The sequence below is a fragment of the Strix aluco genome, chromosome 8 (assembly GCF_031877795.1).
Source record: "Strix aluco isolate bStrAlu1 chromosome 8, bStrAlu1.hap1, whole genome shotgun sequence".
Lineage (NCBI taxonomy): Eukaryota > Metazoa > Chordata > Aves > Strigiformes > Strigidae > Strix > Strix aluco.
In genome coordinates, this window is record NC_133938.1 from 11529350 (window position 1) to 11549009 (window position 19660).

At 39.1% G+C, this 19660-nt stretch overlaps 1 protein-coding gene across 1 annotated transcript in view; it reads left to right on the forward strand.

Annotated features, from left to right (window-relative positions):
* The window catches only part of EIF2B3 (eukaryotic translation initiation factor 2B subunit gamma), a 103863-nt gene that overhangs the window by 16574 nt on the left and 67629 nt on the right, over positions 1-19660 (forward strand). Inside the window, exons 4-5 of the mRNA XM_074832179.1 lie at positions 4679-4838; positions 10520-10631. Of these exons, the coding sequence (XP_074688280.1) occupies positions 4679-4838; positions 10520-10631 (272 nt within the window). The remainder of the gene's footprint in view (positions 1-4678; positions 4839-10519; positions 10632-19660) is intronic.

Genomic DNA, 19660 nt, shown 5'->3' on the forward strand with positions numbered 1-19660 from the left:
AAGTTCCAGGCTATTGTGTGTAAAACTCAGTCTTCATTCCAGCAGTAATTATAACTTGTTCCTCTCTCCCTTGTTGTATGGTGACACTGCAGGAAGTGATGCAAAGTTCTCTGTGCATGTGTTAACTTAGGCTGAGTGTAGGAACAGAATCCATCTAGTCTCTTAATTTTTTTTCTTTTCCTGTCAAAGTCTCAGCTGTAATACTGTGCAATTGGAAACTTTTAGCATTTAACTTCAATGTTTTGCCTGTCTTCAGTTCTGTGAGGAGCTGGTTCTACTGCTTGTGGATATTTTGCTTTTTTCCATTTATAATGCAATCTGACATTTGTTTTCCTCTTTCTCTTGAGGCTGATTTTGTTCAAATTAGACATTTCCTTGCAACACATGTTTTCTCATTTTCTAGACTCCAGTTTTTGAGGCCATCAGCAGTTTAAGCTACGAGGTCCTGCCCTTGTCTATACTTGATAGAAAAAGCATAGTGAATACCACTAAAAATTCATCATCTGCTGCCAGCTATCTGTGGTAACCTTCATATCTCCTGTTTTGAACAGAAGGGATCCAGCAATTATTGTTGAATATAAAAGAGTTTTTAGCATTGCCTTTGTATGCAGGGTGTGAGAAAGTCCAAGGCTTTTTATTTATGCTGGTATATGACACCATATAATTGCATCCATCTTTTGATCTGTGGTATGAATTAGTTCCATTGAAAACATGTTTTCTATTTTTAAATCGGTTGTCTTGAACTGAGTTCTTGAAACATTCTGCTTTTTGGTCTTGTTTTTGTGTAGATTTTCCATATTGTGCTGGGTTTAATATAATTGTTGACATCTTGGTTTTGAGGTTTTTTCTTTACTTTTTTTTTTTCTCCTTTATTTTGTATAAATCTGTTGATGTTTTATGTTACAGTTGTGTATTTATCCAGATTGAGTATGTAAGTTATTTCATAATATCTGAGCATTTCACAGTTTGGAAATGTTTGATGGTGAAGTGCTGTTAGCCAGTGTTAGAAAGGGAGAGCGGAGATTTGGAGGCCTTAAGTGCCATGTTTCCTTACTTGACTTGACTGAATGCTCTGTGTTTGGTGATGACTAGACTGGAAGCCCATGGCTTCATCTGTGGTCAGGGACAGAGAAACATCTTGAAACTCAGATCATAGATGGGATGATCTTTGCAGGATCTCATTTTTATCCACAGATCAGCAGCTGAGTCTAAATTCTGAATTTGAGTGTGTAAATTGCAAATTTGAGGTTAAATGGGATTACTGAGGCCCAAGTGACTCTTTCAGGGAGTCTCATATTCTCTTTGTCTTTTCTGTGACTCTTGTGCGAGCTGTGCTACCAGCAAGCTAGGGTTGTGGTCCCTATGCCTGTGTAACATTGCAATGTTTTCTGGTGTTGCCCAACCCAAAGTCATTTGCTGTTCCCTTTTATTATGCTTTATGGTATTTTCACCTGGTCTGTACAACAGCTTCTGTGGTAGAGTCCTGGTCTGTGACGAGGGTTCCTCTGTGTCATAACAGTAGTAAACAAAATGGCGTATATCAAATTTGGCAGAGCAGGAAAATGCCAGAAATTCCAAGCGTTTCTTTCATGCCTCATCCATTAGATGGTCCTCCTTGAGTTAAGACCCTTGCCTTGTCCTTCCCGTGGTTGTAATGGGTGGTGAGAGTGCATTCTTCCTTTGCAGTGGTTCTGCTTGGGGTGTGTGCTTGCTGGGTTTTTTTAATCAGTTCATGTTGATTCTTATCATCTGTTTGTATAATAGTTTGGGGTTGATGTAATCATTGTTACATGTATTTCATTAAGAGATGTATGTGTGTGTGTACTTAGGTGTTTGCATAATTCATGAAGTCAAGTATGTTCACATACCCCTTGTTAGCACATGAGTGCATGTAGTAAGTACGTACTTCTCTTCTTTGTATCAGTGGCTCAACTGGGAAAGGTGCACTGTATTTATTTGGCATGTATATATGTAAAAAACCCACAAGCTCTACCATTTATTTTCTTTCTTCTACACCCACCCTAAAAACGCAAAGAAAAACACACACTTCTGCTAGGGTTCTAGGATAGTTTATTTTTTCATTCAGCCATTAGTTTATTCGTTCAGGAGTTGTACACTGGAAAAAAAAGTGCATCCATTAGACAGTGAGGGCTTTATTTATGAGGGGGGTGGTGTTTCAAAGGGGAGGCTGTCAAGTCCCAAAAGAGCCTTTCATGGTGTATTCTCAGCGTGCTTCTGAGGCCACTGCTCTGCTCATCAGGAGGAGAGGCAGAAATGTGGGCTTTACAGAGCAACTGTGTGTTTCACTGGTCCCTGCGCTCACTGACGTTTATTTACATATTGGGAGAGTAAATGGGTAGAACAGATGGCAACCAGACATTTGGTGGTTCTGTTCCCGTATGCTCCTCAGGGGTCTTGCATTCAGTTTTTGCAAAAAGCTTGTCCTATAGTGAGGAGAAAAAACCCAGGAGCCTGTTCACAACTATGAAACGCTTGTTGGGTTTTTGCTATAGTGACAGATTAAAGCATTTAGTAAAATGTGAAATAATTACAAGGTTTGTTTTACAAGTCCAGATACTTGTTGCTTAGGATAAGTCCATTGGTGTGTCTGTCTCGCTCTTTTTATTATTATTTCTTATTTTCACCACTGGAGTGAATACATTTAGATTTGAAGCTGGCGATCTCTTCCTTCTACAAACTAAGTTTGAAAAGCACAGCTCTATTTATATGGGTCTTGGATACCTTTTGGCCTTTTCTGCAAATATTGTAACTCATTTGTCCTCTTGTAAAAACAGAATATGAGAAAATTTTGCATGGTTTTCCAGGGTATTTAATATGTGTTTCTTCATTATTTACAGTTCTGAAGTGGGAGATTTACTTCTGTACCAAGTTGCGTTTTTTTTCTTACTTTCTTTGTACGCACTGGAATGTTGGAGCAGTGCTGCTCTTAGAGTGCTGGGCAACTTGCTTTAGTGGTTTGGGTTGGGGTTTTTTTTTCCAATGTGTGCAATGTTGTTTGTTTTAGAGAAGTGATAATTAAAGCACTTCTCTTGGGCAAAACCATAATATAAAATACACATTTTGAAAATGTTAAAAGGGGTGATGCAAGTCAGGTTTTGAATGTGTAAAATTCTCAACCTGCACATTGTTCCTTCCTGTAAAGCAGCCAGGTGTTTCTCAGTAAAGTGGGGACAAATCAAATGAAAATTGAAGAGCTTGACCTTTTGCACAGCATGCCAAATCAGCAGCTCTAGCAGTTTGTGACATGATGAATTCCAATGACTTATTGGTAAACACATGAAGCTGCCTAGTATTTGTAGGAGAACCTGTCAAATAATGTAAATACCAGACCTCAGATAGTCTCACCTACAATGTGGAATCTCCTAGTATTAGATAAAGTCTGTAAAATAAATCTTTCTATAATAAACCTTTTTCTGTAATAAAAGGTCAGTGCTGAGCTAGTTGGGTTTGAACCAAGATAGTTTACAAAAGTTAAAGTAGAATTACTGATCCTCCATGAGCTGATCAACTCAGATTCTACCAAGTATTTTCTAGTGCCCTTCTTATTAAATAATGTCTTTTAAAAGCTAGGAAGCCATGTCATGCTCTGCAAGGAGGCTTACCATATAGTAAATGGTAGCACAGAAAGTGAAAATGGTAAACATCAAGAAAGAAACACTATCTTCTTGAGATGCGTTTAGAAGGTTGATCGTCAACCAAAAAATAAAGAGGAAACTTGCTACTTTTCTGTAGGCCATGCTGCACAAATATTATGTTAGGATTAGTTTAAATGAAGATAATTGCCGAACTAGTATATTTTTGGCCATATGTTCCACAACGCATGTGAAATACAGAAAATTGTTTCTAAGTAAGATTTTTTTTTTTTTTTTTTAGCCAGAGTATATTGATAGTGTGCATGGTTAATGAAGCTGCTACGTCTCGCTCAATATGTGACAAAGTTTCTGTGATATATGCAGCAGTTCTCTAAAATACTTTGTAAGGCACTTTGGAATCCTTTGAGATCAAAATTAAATACAAACCTGTTATTAAATAGGACCTAACTTCCTTTTTTTTTTTTTTATATAGGGTATTGCTGGTTTTAGGAAATGTATTTCTAAACTGAGGCCACCATCGTGGTGCAATTACTGAGTAAATCACATCCTAGATAGTCTTTGCTTTTTTTTTCCCCCCGATAAAATAACATAGTTTAAATATCTTTTCCAGTGGTTTGTAGCCAGATGCAAAGTCAGCTAAAAAAGATTCAGAAAGATTTCTTTTCTACATCATTATGTAAATAAAAGTAGCTGTTGTAAATACTGCAGAATTTTATGGCAGTCTTGAAAGCCATGGCTTCTGTGTCCTGGTTCCTTCCCTCAGGAGCAGATGATGGCAGTTTAGATGCTCACATATTCTTTATGATCCAGAGCTGGATAAGTGCGAACCAAATAACTAATTCAGTAACACCAGGACTTGAGAAATGTGAACTGGTAAAAACAGTAACTATTTTTGTCAAGAGTATGGCAGACACTGTGTTTTAAAGGAAAAAGGGGGGGGGGAAAAAAAAAAAAGGAAAAAGAAAAAAGTTATGGGTGTGTTTGTTGTTGAGTCCTCAAATGCTAATCCATATGTGGTCATTTGTATCTCTGAAGGGTTTGGTTTTTTTTTTCTTCTGTGACAGACTGATGTCTTGGTGTTGAGCTGCGATCTGATCACAGATGTTGATTTATATGAAGTTGTGGATCTCTTTCGGACACATGATGCTACTCTTTCCATGTTGATGAAGAAAACTCATGAACCCACAGAAGTGGTACCAGGACAGAAAGGGAAAAAAAAGCCAGGTATGTAGATAGGAACATTTATTTATTAATGAATGATAGAGAAACCACTGGTATGTATGATATGTTTAGTTATCAATCCCAAAGTGAAAGAAATAAAAAAGGTACAGATACCTTATTTTTCCTCAGATTCCCTGGTGGGGGTGTGACTTGTTTTTTTCCAGCTCAGAATTAAGTATTAGACTCATGTAATCTTGTAGGCTCTGATCCAAAGCTCACAAGAGTTAAGGGAAAAGCTCCAGGTGACTTCAGTGAGTTTTGGATCAAACTCTGAATTTTTGTTACATATGACCATTAAAACCGTTAGGTTTTTCAAAAGCACTAAGCATCAGCCAAATTATAGCTGGGAATTCTACCACTGACTGTAGGGACCGGCATTAGGTGGATAACAACTGCTTCTAGAAATTCTCTGCTCTCATGGTATGTACTGAATTACTCTTCTGAGATCACATCCAGAAGCCTTTTGCTAGGCAAAACTCCCACTGATTTCAAGGACTTGGTTAGATGCTTATCTTGTCCCTCTTACCATAATATCTTAGTTAGTGCCTTGTAATCTTTAATGTATCTATTCTCACAACACTGCTGTAAGGCAGGGCAGGGCTATTATCCCCATTTTACTTATATACTAAAAGTACTAAATACCATACAGTTGTTCCCATACCATACCTCTCATTTTCTTTTAATGATATCTGTTAAATTGCTGAGGCTTGATTATTGCCAGTTTAGTGGGTCCTGGTCCATGATTAAAGCTCAGAGGCATTACAGTAATATGAATAAGAAAACGTAGCTTCAAACTGTTTGAGAGGAGTGAAATGGAAGCCAGCAGTTGGACTATGTGTGTGTCTGAAAGTGGAGGAAATGTGTTTTTAAAATGTGCTTAGACTCTGCATAAAAAGATTTTCTGGAGCAAAGTGTAAGGTTAGTAGGGCTGAAAGCATTTAGGAGTTGGACTTTCAAGCAGCTCTAAACTCCCTTGTTTTTGAAAAGGCAATCTAAGTGATAATGGCATATCAAACATTGACAGGAGCAGTACTACAGCCACAGAGTTGAGTATTCAGGAGTTATAAACTAATGGGTCTGTGGTTAAACATCATAGAGCTGCCCAGTATGTGAGCTCTGAGCACACAGGGTAGGGGTGAGGCGATCTATGAGGATAAACAAGATCATCTGAAGACTCTTTGCAAATGTAAACACATCAGGATGCACATGCATTCTTAATTTGCTTGTTTTTTAATGTCTGTGTGCTTGACTTTGTAGCATAACTCTTCCTACATCACTTGTTAAAATTTGTGTATGATTTCTCAGATCTGTAGAAAACCAAACCTGAAAACATTACAATTCCATTATGTGGAAGTGTTTTGACACCCACAGTGTTTTTCTGTGGGCCTGGATGCTAAGGTCTCCCACTCAAAACTACCCTACTTGAGCTATCATGGATAGCACTAGTAAGTTGTTTTCTATGAGCTGCCTCAGATGAGACATGAACCCTACCAGATCTTTTTCAGTGATTTACTAAAATCAGGGGATTGCTGAGGCAAGAATTTTGGGGGGTTCTTCAGGTTCTGGAGAGGGGCAGTACATTTTAGGGAGCACCAGACCCTCCTGACTTTCATTCCTACTGGAGTGATTGCACCCTACTGCTGTCAACATCATCCTGGCTCACCCCTTTCTCTTTTCCCATGCTGGCTTCTTGCCACCACCAGCCTCCATTCTTCTTTTCTTTGCCAAGCCTTCTCCTTCAAGGATCATTGTCAAGAGTTCAGCTTCTCTTTCTCTTACATTACTCTTTTCTTTCACTACCAGTCCCATCCCCTGTTCCAGTTCTGACTTCTCATCTTGACCTACTTCATTTATTTGCCCATAGTCACCTTTTTTTCTTCTCTCCTGATTCCTATCTCTGTGGTCCAGTGCCCTTTCACAGACAGTCCCAATTACCACCAGTTTTCAGGGACTGTTTTCTTTCCCTTCCAGCCTGTCTTGCAGAGTCCTCATTTCTATGCTTTTCTTTCCCCCTCACCCTTGTGAGCTTATGAGTTTTATTTCCTTCTAAAAAACAGGTTGCAAAACCACAACAGATGAAGCTCTTTCCCCTGGAGCAGTCATCACAGCATGGCTGTGGAGCCTCATGGCTTGTGTGCTTTGCTTGTACCACCTGATGGTACAAAAGACCTTAGACGGCACCTTCTATTCGATCAGTCCTAGGAGCTGAAGAATTGAAACAACCTTTCCTTAAGAATAAAATATGCAGAAATTTTTTGCAGCAAAAAGTAGAAGTCTTGAAAGAGCATGTGAAACTGCAGTTTTTCAAACATTTAAAATGGAGTCTGGTGGCAAAAAGTACATTCCTGATACACAGGTCAGCAGCACTTACTGAATGTCGTGCGTCTTCTCTGAAGAACTGGAATGCCAGAGCTTTTCCATGGAAGGGCCACCTAGCCATTTAAGCTGGGGCTAAACACTTTTTATTTTTTTAGCTTTAGAAGCAACTGAACTGCTTTTGCTCAAGTTTTCCAAATGTTCCTCTTAAGGCAGGCACCTGGCACTGGAAATTTCATCCCAAACAGTTAAAATTTGCTGAAGCTTATAAACATCTGAAGACAAGATATTAACATGGAATGTATTAGGTAGCTTTTCATAGTATGTGGCACTATTAGCTCCTTCTCTAAACACATAATGTTTCTATGTACTTGCACTGTACTGTTCAAGTGTTAGTATTAGGAAATGGATCCTTAGTCATGACGAGCCACTAGATATATTTGCAGCTTTATTTGTTGTTTCACTGTTCCTACAAATTCATTCATTTTTTTGAGAAGGAGCAACAGGACTTCTCTTTTGCATATGTCATGGAATCTGATACAAAGTTGTTGCTTTCAGGATATTAATGAACATTCAAGAACTGTGATATGAGGAACAGTTTTTAAATTAGTATGAATTGCAGTGTTAAGCAGCTATAAATTCATACTGATGGTTTCCTGACATGCTTGACATAACTCAACTGCAAGCTACAGAGTAAAGTTAATTGGCTTTTGTATCTAGGGGGTCATATATTGACAGTAATAATCTCACTGGGTTTTTTAATTGATCAATAAGAGGCATGGCAATAAAAAAAACCCAAACAAACAAAACAAACCCCCTACAAAACCCAGAGTGCTAGTGAATGGTAGTAACCCAAATAAACAGAGAGTCAGGAATTCAGACACCCAGAATGGAGCCATGTGCTTAAAGATGACCTGCACGGGATTGAGTGGAAAAGTGTCTGAACCTTTCTGTGTATAAAGAAAGGCAGAAAAGATGGGAATGGTGACTCCTTCCTGCTTGTTTTTCTTGTCTTGAAAGCAGCAGGCATGTCATCACTGGTATTCCCTGTGTTTGCCAGAAGACCTCTTGGTGGTCTTGCAGGCTGCATCGTGTGAATTCTCTCCCTTTAATTGAAAGGGTGGGGATACTGAATCTTTAACAAAGGTGTCTTTTTTTCCCAAGTGTCAATTAATTATGTTTGATTAAAAAAATTTTAGAAAATCTGACTGAAAATTATTTCTTCTCATCGCTGAATTGCTGAACTTCTCTTGTAATGTCATGATTTCTTTATGTCATTAAAGCCCTTAAAATTGGTGGGGATCTAATTTCTAAGGTAATTAATAAATTGCTGTGTCAAATCCTTATTTATCTATCATGAGGAGGCAAAACACATCCTGCATTTCATTTTTATACTTTAAACAATTTTTTAGCTACCATCACTGCAGCTTTACAATTTTTCTCATACTTTCCTTGCAGGGATTTTGTAAACTAGTTATGTATTCATTCTTCCATTTATTTTTACTCACTAAGTAATGCCAGTGTGATTTGAAACAACACTTTTGTATCTCTGGGTAATTGATTTTAGTAATAAATTTTGTCTTTTCTAAATTACAAAAGTGATGCTATTTATTGCCAGTGTACAGGGAAAAACCTGACCTGGCATCTGCTACAAAAAAAATATAGCATGCTCACATAGTTTCACTGTCTGTTTCTTTACCTACCCACACAAGCAAGAGAAACCGGTTTGGTGTTAGTCATGTACCTGGTCCCATTTTCATCAAGTTTTCTTTTTCCCTTTTTCTTACTGGCTAGAGCTTTGCTATAGCAATGTAATATGTTACTGTAGCAATGGTCAGGAGATGGGCAGCCATGACCTGAACTTTGAGAAGTATTGGTACCTTGACAGAGGAAAATCAATCGCTGTTGTGTTTCTAGGCTGTCAGGAGACCGCAGTTAGGTGGCAGGAGATGGGTGATTAGCCCCTACTCTCAAACTTCATCGCCCTCCTGAGCATCAGTTAGCACTCCTTAGCACTGCTTTCAAGTCTTATTTCTGAGTTTTTACAGCAAGTGAGCTTTATCCTAATTGTACTTAATTTGTCATAGTGTTACATGTTCAGGCCTATTTTTATACTTCTTTGCTGTATGAGTAATTTCTGAGAAGGGATGGGGGGATTTTTGAAGAGGGTATGCTTGCTTGCTCACTTGGGTCAAAGACTGCCAACAGGAGAACTTTCAACAGCTACGTGGATTTGACTCTATTTTGATAGTGGTTATTGCTATGGTAACTCTGAAGGAACTGGTAAAAGTAAAATAAGGGATGGGGCTGAACTAGGGAAAATAGAGTTAAAAATAGTTTGGCTGAGAAAAGATTTTAGAGAATTAACTACTTATAGAGCATGCTGTTACTCCAATGTGGTTAAAGACTTATAATTTAGGAGCTTGAATATTTGCCAGTTTGGCCCAAAATAATTGTATTTAGTGGGAGAAAAGAGGTTTTTGTTAAAACTGTACCATGGCATTCTTGTACAGCCTGTGTTCCTGTGAAGATCAGTATATGGTTGCTACCAGTGTGATGGCTTATACTACAAAGTGAAAGTTAGAATAAGCTACATTCAGATGTTGTGGAAAACTGTTCAAAAGCAAATGCTTTACATTTCGGTAGACCAAAGTCACCGTTGATGCACAGTCACCAACTGCAGGAGATGGGAATTGCCAGAATAATATATGTGACTATTAGGTATTCTCTTGGTTGGCAGCTTTCTAAATAAATACTTAAGCCAAGTTAACCCACCCAGAAACATCAGTGGTAAGAGTCTTAGAATCTATACTTTTATGTGTGTTTGTGAAGGTGATTTAGGTTTTCTATTGCTATCAGTATTTATCTGAAATAGTAGATCAGTTGCAAAGTAGTTATGTCTTAACTGAAATCATAATCCTCTCCAGACCACCTAATTCTAATGTGGAGTAATTTATGATGAGGAAGAAGCAGTTGGATATTGAAGAACTCTCTGTTTGCCTTAGGTTTGTTGTGTAAATTCAGGTAGCAGATTTTTTGAAAAAAAAAAAAAAAAGAAAGAAAAAAGAGAGAAGTAAAGCACAGCTCGAGATGGAGTGTTGCATGTCAGGACCTGTAGTTGGCATCTTCATAAAAAGGATGCAAAAAACCTTGCAGGGCCAGTGTTTTGAATGTCATTATATGTATCAGCTACACTGACTGAAAAGTTAATAAATATTGTGGATAACTTTTGCAAATTCATTGATTTGCTGGGTTAGTCTGAAACCTAGTATTTCATATTTTGGGGATGGTTGGTGGTCCCATTTGTCTTTCGAGCCTGCATTAAGACAGAGTTATATAATGATTGTGTTTGATTTTTTCTACTTCAGTGGAGCAGCGTGACTTCATTGGAGTGGATGACACAGGAAAAAGATTGCTCTTCATGGCTAATGAAGCTGACTTGGATGAAGAACTTGTCATTAAAAGATCCATCCTTCAGAAGTAAGCTTATGAGTCCTTGTAATAGAAGCTGAACTTGGGATGGGGGAAGACAACTGTGGACTAGGAATGATGGTTAAAGACAAAGTAGGATGAGAAGGGAAGAGGAAAAGCAGCTTTTGCAATATTCAGGGAGCAGTATTTTATTATTCATTACATCATTGCAACCAGTTGATAGGCTTATCTGATACCTTTATTGTGAAAAATCCCGGGGAAGGAAAAGCAGTGGGTGAAAAGGTAACTCTCCTTGAAATGAAGCCAGTATCACTATAGTTCAAATACAGTTTAGATTCAGAGATTCAGAAGTGGTAGACCTATATGTCTGTAAATGAAATGCTAGTCTCATTGGCTGAGTCCCAAATGGATTTACAGAGTATCTGAAAGAGGCTCTCAGGATTTCATGAAACTCCTCTGCATATAAGGCACAAAACCTCAGCTGTCTTTCCAGGCCCAAAAAGATTCATTAGAGAATCTGTGTTATATCCACCATTACACTGCACTGGGAACTTGGCTGAATTTGTTAAATACACCAGGCTAGCTGAGCTTCCTGCACAGCATAATTCATATCCATTAGTAGAAGAAGGAGAGATGGCTTGTTGTTTTTTATGCTCTTCCGTACAGTGAATTTAGACTTCTCAGACACACGTTGTCTGCCCTGTTCAGTGGAAAGCTCTGCTGGGTCCTTGAGAGGCCAGTTTGTACCAGGCTGACAGTCAGACTTTCACTTCTGTGAGATTAGACACCTTTGGGCCAGCCATCTGAGAGCTGGGAAATTCATCCATGTGGACCTTGTAAGTCAAGGATGCGGACATTTGGGGTTTGCTCTCAGATAAATCTCTTCTGTGAAAATGCCTCTGGTGTGTGCTGTAGGCCCAGCTAGGTATAATCCTTCCCTGAACATCCCGCTATCAGATGTGAGGGATGTGCTGTGTGCCCATGGAAAGATGACCCCCTTCTGCCCGAGTTTAAAGATTACTGTAGAAGGAAGGTGGTCAAGAGTGAGCCCTCTTAACTGCTGTGATGGAAAGAGCCTGTCCCAGTATGTACCCACTCGCTCTCTTCTGGGTTTTTCCTGGACATGGTAGGGACTAAGCCGCAGGCAAGCCTTCTGTACATACACAGCAGCTGATCTACATAGTGTAGGAAATTCAGCATTGTCGCAATCTGTGCTTTTGTGCAAAGACTAATAGATCTATTTTGGGCTAGGGAGGAATATTTTATCTGCTGTTGGTGATGGGCTTGTCTCTATGGCTTTCTCCTAGCACTAGCGGGTGGCTATGGTATAATGACTTAAAAATTGCTGTAACGTGTGATCTTAGTTGACCTCTGATTTTACAGGTTCATCTAACCAGAGGATTTTCATTCCTGTTACCCTATGGCTAAATTAATCAAATCAGGCTTTATCCTGCAGGCCACACTTTGCGTTCAGGAACACCTGTTCAGTTACATTGTCTTCAGCAGATCTGCTTGAGCATTACTGTTTGGGATTTGGTAAATGTAGTGTTGGTGATATACAGATGGGATAAAAATCTGTATGTCTCCTTTCTTACATTTCCATATGCATAGCTATGAAAGTTAATATAAAGTGTTAGCCACCCTCCAAGTAAAACCCACAGACGATAGGATAATCTAAGAGCACAAAGAGAGAAGACCTAACTGTCAAAAAGAAGAAAAAAAAATTAGGAAAAAGATGCTTTGAAGCATCAGGCAGAAGCATTGGGCCAGTAGCCACCTGGGTAAGCCTCTGACATCTGAAACTGCCTGCTGTGGATGCTCATGTGCTCTCTCTTTTACAGCTGCCATCTTGGAGAAGCTCTGAGGGAAGCAAAACAGTATATGGAAATTGTCAAATATTTTCAAATGAGGCAATTCCAGGGTAGCAACAACTGTGGGAGCTCTAGGAAGACAAAGTGTTGGCAGCTACTGATGTTTTAACCACTGTGTTGTCTAGACCTGCTCAAGCCCTGACTTTCTTGTGTGAGAAACAAAAGCGACGCTTAAAACAATCTTTGAAGTCTTTTTTTTAATACATCATAGTAAAGCAAGGAGGGGGGGAAAAAAAGAGCAAGCCCAATCTTGTTTTCTTCATGGATCACTTGAAGTGACTGACTTTCAGCTACCATGTTGGCTGTTTCTTGATCTCTGGACTTTGTTTTGATGAAATAACAGACTTTGTGGCAAGATGGGAGAATTTCCAGTACAGTCATTTGTTCCTCTGTAAAATACAATAGACATCTTGAGGGTGTTGCTTTTGTTTGTTTTGCTTTTAATGGTCCCTTTGAAGGGCTATAGTGGTCTTGTTACATGAACTCTAGAACTCCTTCAGTGCTTGTTTTGCTCTTCAGTTCCTTTTTTTATTTTCTTTTTTCTCTCCCTTTTTAAGGAGAGGGATGGAATGAGGGACAGGGAGGGAGTGGTGAAAGGAATGGGAAGAGGAAAGATGAACTTTTCTTTAAAGCTAGGAATCTTGTTACTGGTAAAAATCTAGGTCCCATACAGAAATGGTTCAAAGGACCTTTGGTTTCCCCTCCTCACAGGAGGGAAGTTGTGTTGACAAAACATCCAAAGCTGTAGAACGCTAATTTAAATCCTTGAAGAAAAACCTTTTTCCTGACCTTTGCCTTCTTCCTATCATTGGATTTCACGCTCTTCACTTTCCTGCCATAAAAGAGCAGCTGGTGGGGAGGGACAGGGGAAAACACACATTTTCCTGAGTACCTGTTGAGTATTAAATATTTATTTGCTCTTGACTCAGGCATTTTGTAATAACGAAAGTGTTACAGAATGAAACATTTTAATAGGATTTCTAAGTTCATGGTGTAACCTGTTATTCTTTTTCTCAGTTTGGTTAGGATTTCTTTTCCAGATTTGTTGTTTTGATTTGTTTTGGGGTTTTGTGAGTTGTGGATAGCCATTTTGGTTTTGAGAATGCCTCTCCTTGTTACACCACAGGAAGGATTCTAGATTTTGCTCCTTTGCTTGCCAGAGCAGACCTGGCAAAGCTTTCCATTCAGCTGTTAAAATTGTCCTTTTTTTTTTTTCTTCCTGTGCTGTTAATCACCCTGATGACAAGTCCAGCAGGTAGCATCCTCCCTCCAGTAAACAAGTGCAAAACAGTATCAAATACATCCATCCAGGCACGTTTTGGTGTGCATCAGGATGGGCCAGGAGACAAATTTATTAGTGGTGCCTAGAGAGACTAATGCTGCTGGGGAAAGCATTTTCAAGGAAATGGTTCCCTGTTTGGGTAATGAGAGCTTATAAAAAGCCACGAACAGCCTGTGCGTGTCATTCACTTTGGCAAATAGCTGCAAGATGAGATACTAGATTGAAAGAAATACAGTTCGGGGAAGCTTCGGAGCTAGCTTAGGGCTCTTTGAAGAGAAAAAAAATAAAGTTATGTGCTCATCCCAGGAGCCTGCTTTTGCCGGTGACATCTCTCTGACTTGGGTCTTGGCAGGATGAAGGAGTGAGGAAATGATGAGAATTCCATAGCTGCTGCCTTTGCTTTCAGAGGGGGTAAAGGTATTCGTTTTCAAAGCACGATTACAATGGACGGGGAGCTTTTTGCTCCACCTCTGATATTTATGGTCATGCAAAGTGAGACAGTAAAAGACACCTGTTGGAGCAGGTCTAAATTTGGAGCATTTCCTTTTAAGATCTTGTGGGCCTTGTAAGGGTGAGTTCAGCCTTCGTGGGTGTTCTGTCTGCACAGGCACAGGTGCAGGGCTTCTCCTAGAGAATATGTTAATAAATCACTGTGACAATTCCAGCTACTTATTACCTCATGTGCTTCAGACAGAAAGGAATACCTCATCTATAAATATATACAGTACTAACATTAGTAACCTTGAAGTAACAATACAGATCTGTTTTTAAGATATTTTAATAAAAAGAGGGGGGTAAGATGGGGGAGTTTTTTCTTCCTTTTCCCCTTGCATCATGAGAGTAAAAATGAATGGTGTAATATAATTTTAAAAGTCAGCGTTGCCAAGTGGGTAGGTAATAGGAGTTCAGGAATAGCTTTGATACACTTGATTTCCTTTCTATTGCCTTGGGATATTGCCTTTTTTTTTTCTCTGCTGATAATTTGTTTTAAATAAGTGGATCATATATAAACACACTGCAGCTTCCTTAGTGTTTCTGTTCTCTGAAACTGCACTCCTTGGGAAATTGGCATCTCTGAAATACTCTGCCACTCCTATGGTGGTTCTTTTAGTTTTTTTTCTTTTAAAATTTACTTCCATGAGAGAGGCTGAGAATAACACAGGTAGAGGCAGATGCTCCACTGTGTTAAGCATCCTAAACTAGGTCATGGGCAGATGTCCTCTTCCAGATCCAGTTGTGCTGGTGAAGGGGGCCACCACCTCCAGCTGGATATATGGTAGAGTATTTCATAAGCCACATGTGTCAAAATGAGTTGCATTACTTTTAATAGATTAAACAGCAGGACTTTGATAACTTGTTTCTTTTTACTTTGTGCTTTACTTTCACTTGTGGGGAGTGGTCCCCACAAGGTGCCACTGGCAGGGAAGGCAGGGATGCAATAACCCTACTCAGTAGGAAAACCATGAGGAGCAACTCAGGGCAGACCAGGGAGCAAAAACTCTTTGCTGGGCTCAGCTGTCTACAGGATGAATATAAATGTATTAGCTTTGGTGGTGTTCCTGTGTGGGAAAAATCAGTAGTTTTCACTATTAACAGTTTGTTACTAAGTTTCCTTTACATTCAAGTGATATTTTGAGGAATGCCATGGAAAGGTGTTGAATATCTTCTTTTCTCAAAAATGTGACTTTAGTGATGCATAGATCTTCATGTCTTTCCTGTTATTCCAGATCTGCTCTTTTCTTAAATAAAAATAAAATTTTCTGACCAGCATCCAGAAAATAAGTTCTTTTTGGCTCCTCCATCACAAAAATAGAAATTGTATGTGTTGATTTAGGTAATAATCCTTTTGCAGATGCACAAGCCAGAAAAGAATCTGGTTCCCCTTCCCAGAACTGAATTGGTTTCACAGTACTAGTAGGAATTTAGAAAGTTGTAAAAAGTTATTTTAGCCAGTAAAGCAAACGGATCTGACTGAATCAAAACAGGGGAGCTAGGTCTATTGAATAAGAGGGTGTGATTTTTACACACTAACTTCTCAGACTATAACCACACTTTAAAAATGTTGGTGTAGCTTTAATCATATTTCTTTACAAAGAGGATTCTGCTGAACATTTCAGAAAAAGATACTGGCCTGTGAGTTGTTTGAGCCATGAGTTGGGAGTAGATGTCCTCAAGATGCACTTGAAGGTCTTCCATGCCTGTTTAGAAGTTTCTCAGTTCACTAAGAGTAGCTGCTGTAACTAAAAGGCATTGATTTTCTCAGAAAGTTTGCCCTTTTTATTATGCCTTTAAACTTTGCTCAACTTACTCTGCTTTTCTGTAAATATGCTGGGGACAAGTGTAGCCTTTAACTTCAGAAATGCAGTATTTAAAAAATGATATATTGTTTCTAAAATGGATGTAGCCAAATGTAAGGAAAACATCTTAATTTGGTGCTTTTATATTATGCTTTTACAATAAACATGAACATACTATCAAAGCAGTTAGTGAGATGTTGACTTTATATTTTAAAGAACATACTGCTATTACTGATTTTTAATACTGTTGCTTCCACGGGATTTTATTGTTTTGCTGCTGCCGTGTTATTCTATCCATTCATTGCAGGAGGGTTGAAAGGAATGTACAGCATATCCAGGTCCTATTTATAAAAGAAAGGTCATGTCTTGTCTTGACAGCTTGTACAGGTAAGAGGTCATGAATCTTAGAATCTGGAATATTAGCAGGAACTTCTATTGAGTGTAGCTATAGAAAGACTTACTGGCAACGGATTTAATTTTACTGCAAGATTCTTGCCAACGTTACAGTACGCATAAGACTAAAAGCAGAGAGTGTGAGGCTCAGCATTTGGTTTTAAATCGTCAGTAAATGTATGTTGCATGGATTGTCATTAGTCATTTGTCTGTCTGTCTGCTGCGGTCTCAGACCAGCACTTAGCCCATGATTCGGTTTTACTTTTCAGAGGTTTCAAAGGAGGAAGGGATGACTGTATTGCTTGGATGCCCTCGAGTCCATGTGACTTAGTAAATGCAGTGCTCCGAATGAGTCATCAGATTGGACAACACTGAAGTTAAATCTCATTGTTCCTCTAAGTCAGGCTTGGGTCTTGAAAAGATGACACATGGTCTGTTCGTTTTAGAAAGATGTCTTAATACTTTAATACAGTTGCCACTGTGTATTTTTTAGCAAGGCTGTGAGTTAGTTTATTTCAGAGTTGATGGGAACTGTAGCCATCACTGGTGGGTTTTGCAACATATTTACCCCAGTTGATCCAGATGTAACCTGTATAATCTGAAGATTCCTCTGAACGTTCTGGTTAGGGGAGATACACAGAATGATCAATTATTTGCTTTCAATGTATGTTTTCAGCCATAGCGTGTATTCAGTATAGCTTCCTGTTGAAATCTTAGGGTTTCAGCTTGTGTCCAGTGATCCCAGAATGACCAGTACGTGACAGAGGGGCACAGACTCCTTATTGTGTGGTTGGGATGGTACAGAGAGGAAGAAAAGCCAAAGGTCAGAGGAGTTATCCCTACTTGTGCGAGCGCTGTCAGGCTCTCCCCTACCACATGTCCGCCATGTGTTCCTCATCAGCGGGATGTGGAACTCCATGACGCAGAGCAGACTGGAATGTGGAGTTAGTTAACACCCGCCGTTGGGGAATTTATCAGCCAATGTGGAATATGGGGGGGAGGAAACGGCCTAGTTTAAAGCAAAGTAAGGGTGAAATGAGGCATGTGACTGTTCCTCTTCAGTTAAAAGGTCTGATTCTGCTTGGGGCTGGGGTCCTGGCTTGTGAGCCCAGCCAAAGCTTGTGGTTCCCTTACTGTTCTGTGTTACTGATTTTTTTTTTTTTTTTTTTTTTTGTTAATCCTTTAAATTGTCGTGCTTAGCAGCAGAGTTTTGCAGTGGTCTGGAGGGAAATACCCTGGGGATTTTTGCAAGGAACGATTCATCTAGTTTATTTTAAGAAACCTGAACTTTGAAGAGCCTTTCCTTCATTCTGGTCATTGAGATCCCAAATCACTAACTTGCAGGGATACGTAGAAGTGATAGCCTCTCCATTAAAAGTAGCTACACTTGGTTCAGTTGAACTGTAGTTGCACAATATATATTTTTAGTGCTGATTTCTTACACTCACTTCATGGCTACTGTGAATTCTAACCTGGATGATTTACTGTGATTTTTAGCACTGCTAAGAATATTGTGAAAGTCGTAACAGAAAGAATCAGAATATACAATTAGCTGGTTGAAGGTATATGTGGGCCCACGATCCTTATTGGGTTTGCATTCTACTTTACTCACAGCAAATATATATCTTTCAAAATGTTTCCATTCATTCAGAATACAATGCTGAATTCCCTCTTGAATAGCTGTAGTGTGGATCTCCCCAAACAGCATTGTGCTGGCAGTTTCTGGAATTACACAGGAAATGAAGAGCATAGCAAACTTTCCTTTCTCTTGCTAAGACGTGCTCCCCGGGAGTTCTTCCAGTAGATCGAGTAAATAGCAGAGATCTATTCCTAAGGGCAGCATGTCCTCTATGTTTCTGCTTTGACAAATCCTGATTTTCTCTGGCTTTAAATCCTTCCTTTCTTCATCAAATTTATTGCATCATTTCCCCAGCTAGAGAAGATTAGATAGAGATGCCTTTTACAAGCAATAAAACTTCTTATCCACTTGTCTTAGAGATTTCTTATACAACTCTCTCCTTCCCCAGTCACCAAATATGATACACTCTCTTAAGAGGAGGTGGCTATTAGACCTTGATATGTGAACTGGCAATACAGAATGCTGTATCTTGCACAATTACTCATTCTAAGTATAACTTACATATACCTGCATATTGGCCACCAATAGCTGTTGGTATTATTTGGGTTGATCATCTTGAAATCCTTTAACCTTTTAAAAAAAAGGGGGGGGTGTGTATTCATAATTCATGTTAGTGGAAGCTCAAGATTTTGAAAAATCTGGGTCAGTCAATACAGAGAGATTTAAAAAGGGAATAATTTAGAGGCTTCAGACAGAAAAAATTTGGCCGATGGACTTTAATTAAACTCCAAGGGTTGGAAGCAAACCAGTAAGAAAGCAAGGGAATTTTAAGTTAAAGCTCAACTTCTAGTTTTTCTGCATATAAATCCTCCAGCAGCTGGTGATATTTGCAAGAGCACAACAGACTGTCTTTCAGTATTCCCTTTGATTTTATTTTTTTTTCCCTTTTGCTTTATTATTCCCAAGGTGTAGCATTAAATATCATTGCAGAGGCCATGTGTGTCCCTAACTTCTCTGTCCCATCTCTATGGTACATGTGTTCATACATGTATACATATGTGTGTAACGTATAGCTTTGTTCACTAATGCATTGGTACAGCATTTGTAGAACTAGGGGTGTGTGTATATATATATAAAAAAATTTTTTTCCCTCCCCAAACGATCTACATAATTTCTGAAAATAACTCTGAAATTCCCACTTTGTGACTTTGAGCCTTAGCCAGGTAGAACAGTAATAACAGAATCACGGCCAGCAGTGCCATAAATTTAAACTAAAGTATTGGGCAAGAAGTCTGATTTCTGTTTGTACTGTTGTTAGAGATATTTATGCAGGGCAGGTCTTTCAGCAAGTGTGATTATTTTCAGAGAGGCCCTCTCTCCATTCTTGCATTAGAATGTGCTGGGGATGTGTGAGGGGAACGGCACCTGACGAACAGCAGCCAGACAGAAGGAATAAAATCCCTTGGGAATGAGACTTCTCTTTATGACCATTTTTCACTTCTAAGGCCACTTGAAAAATATTGTTCTTCAGGTAGATCTCCTTCCTAGATCCCTGGGTTAGCATTTGGGTGCCTGCCATTTTCCCAGACCAAGGAGCTACTGAAGACTTGAGCTTTTCAAGTAGGAAAGTATGCAAGCACATATTTTGCAGCACC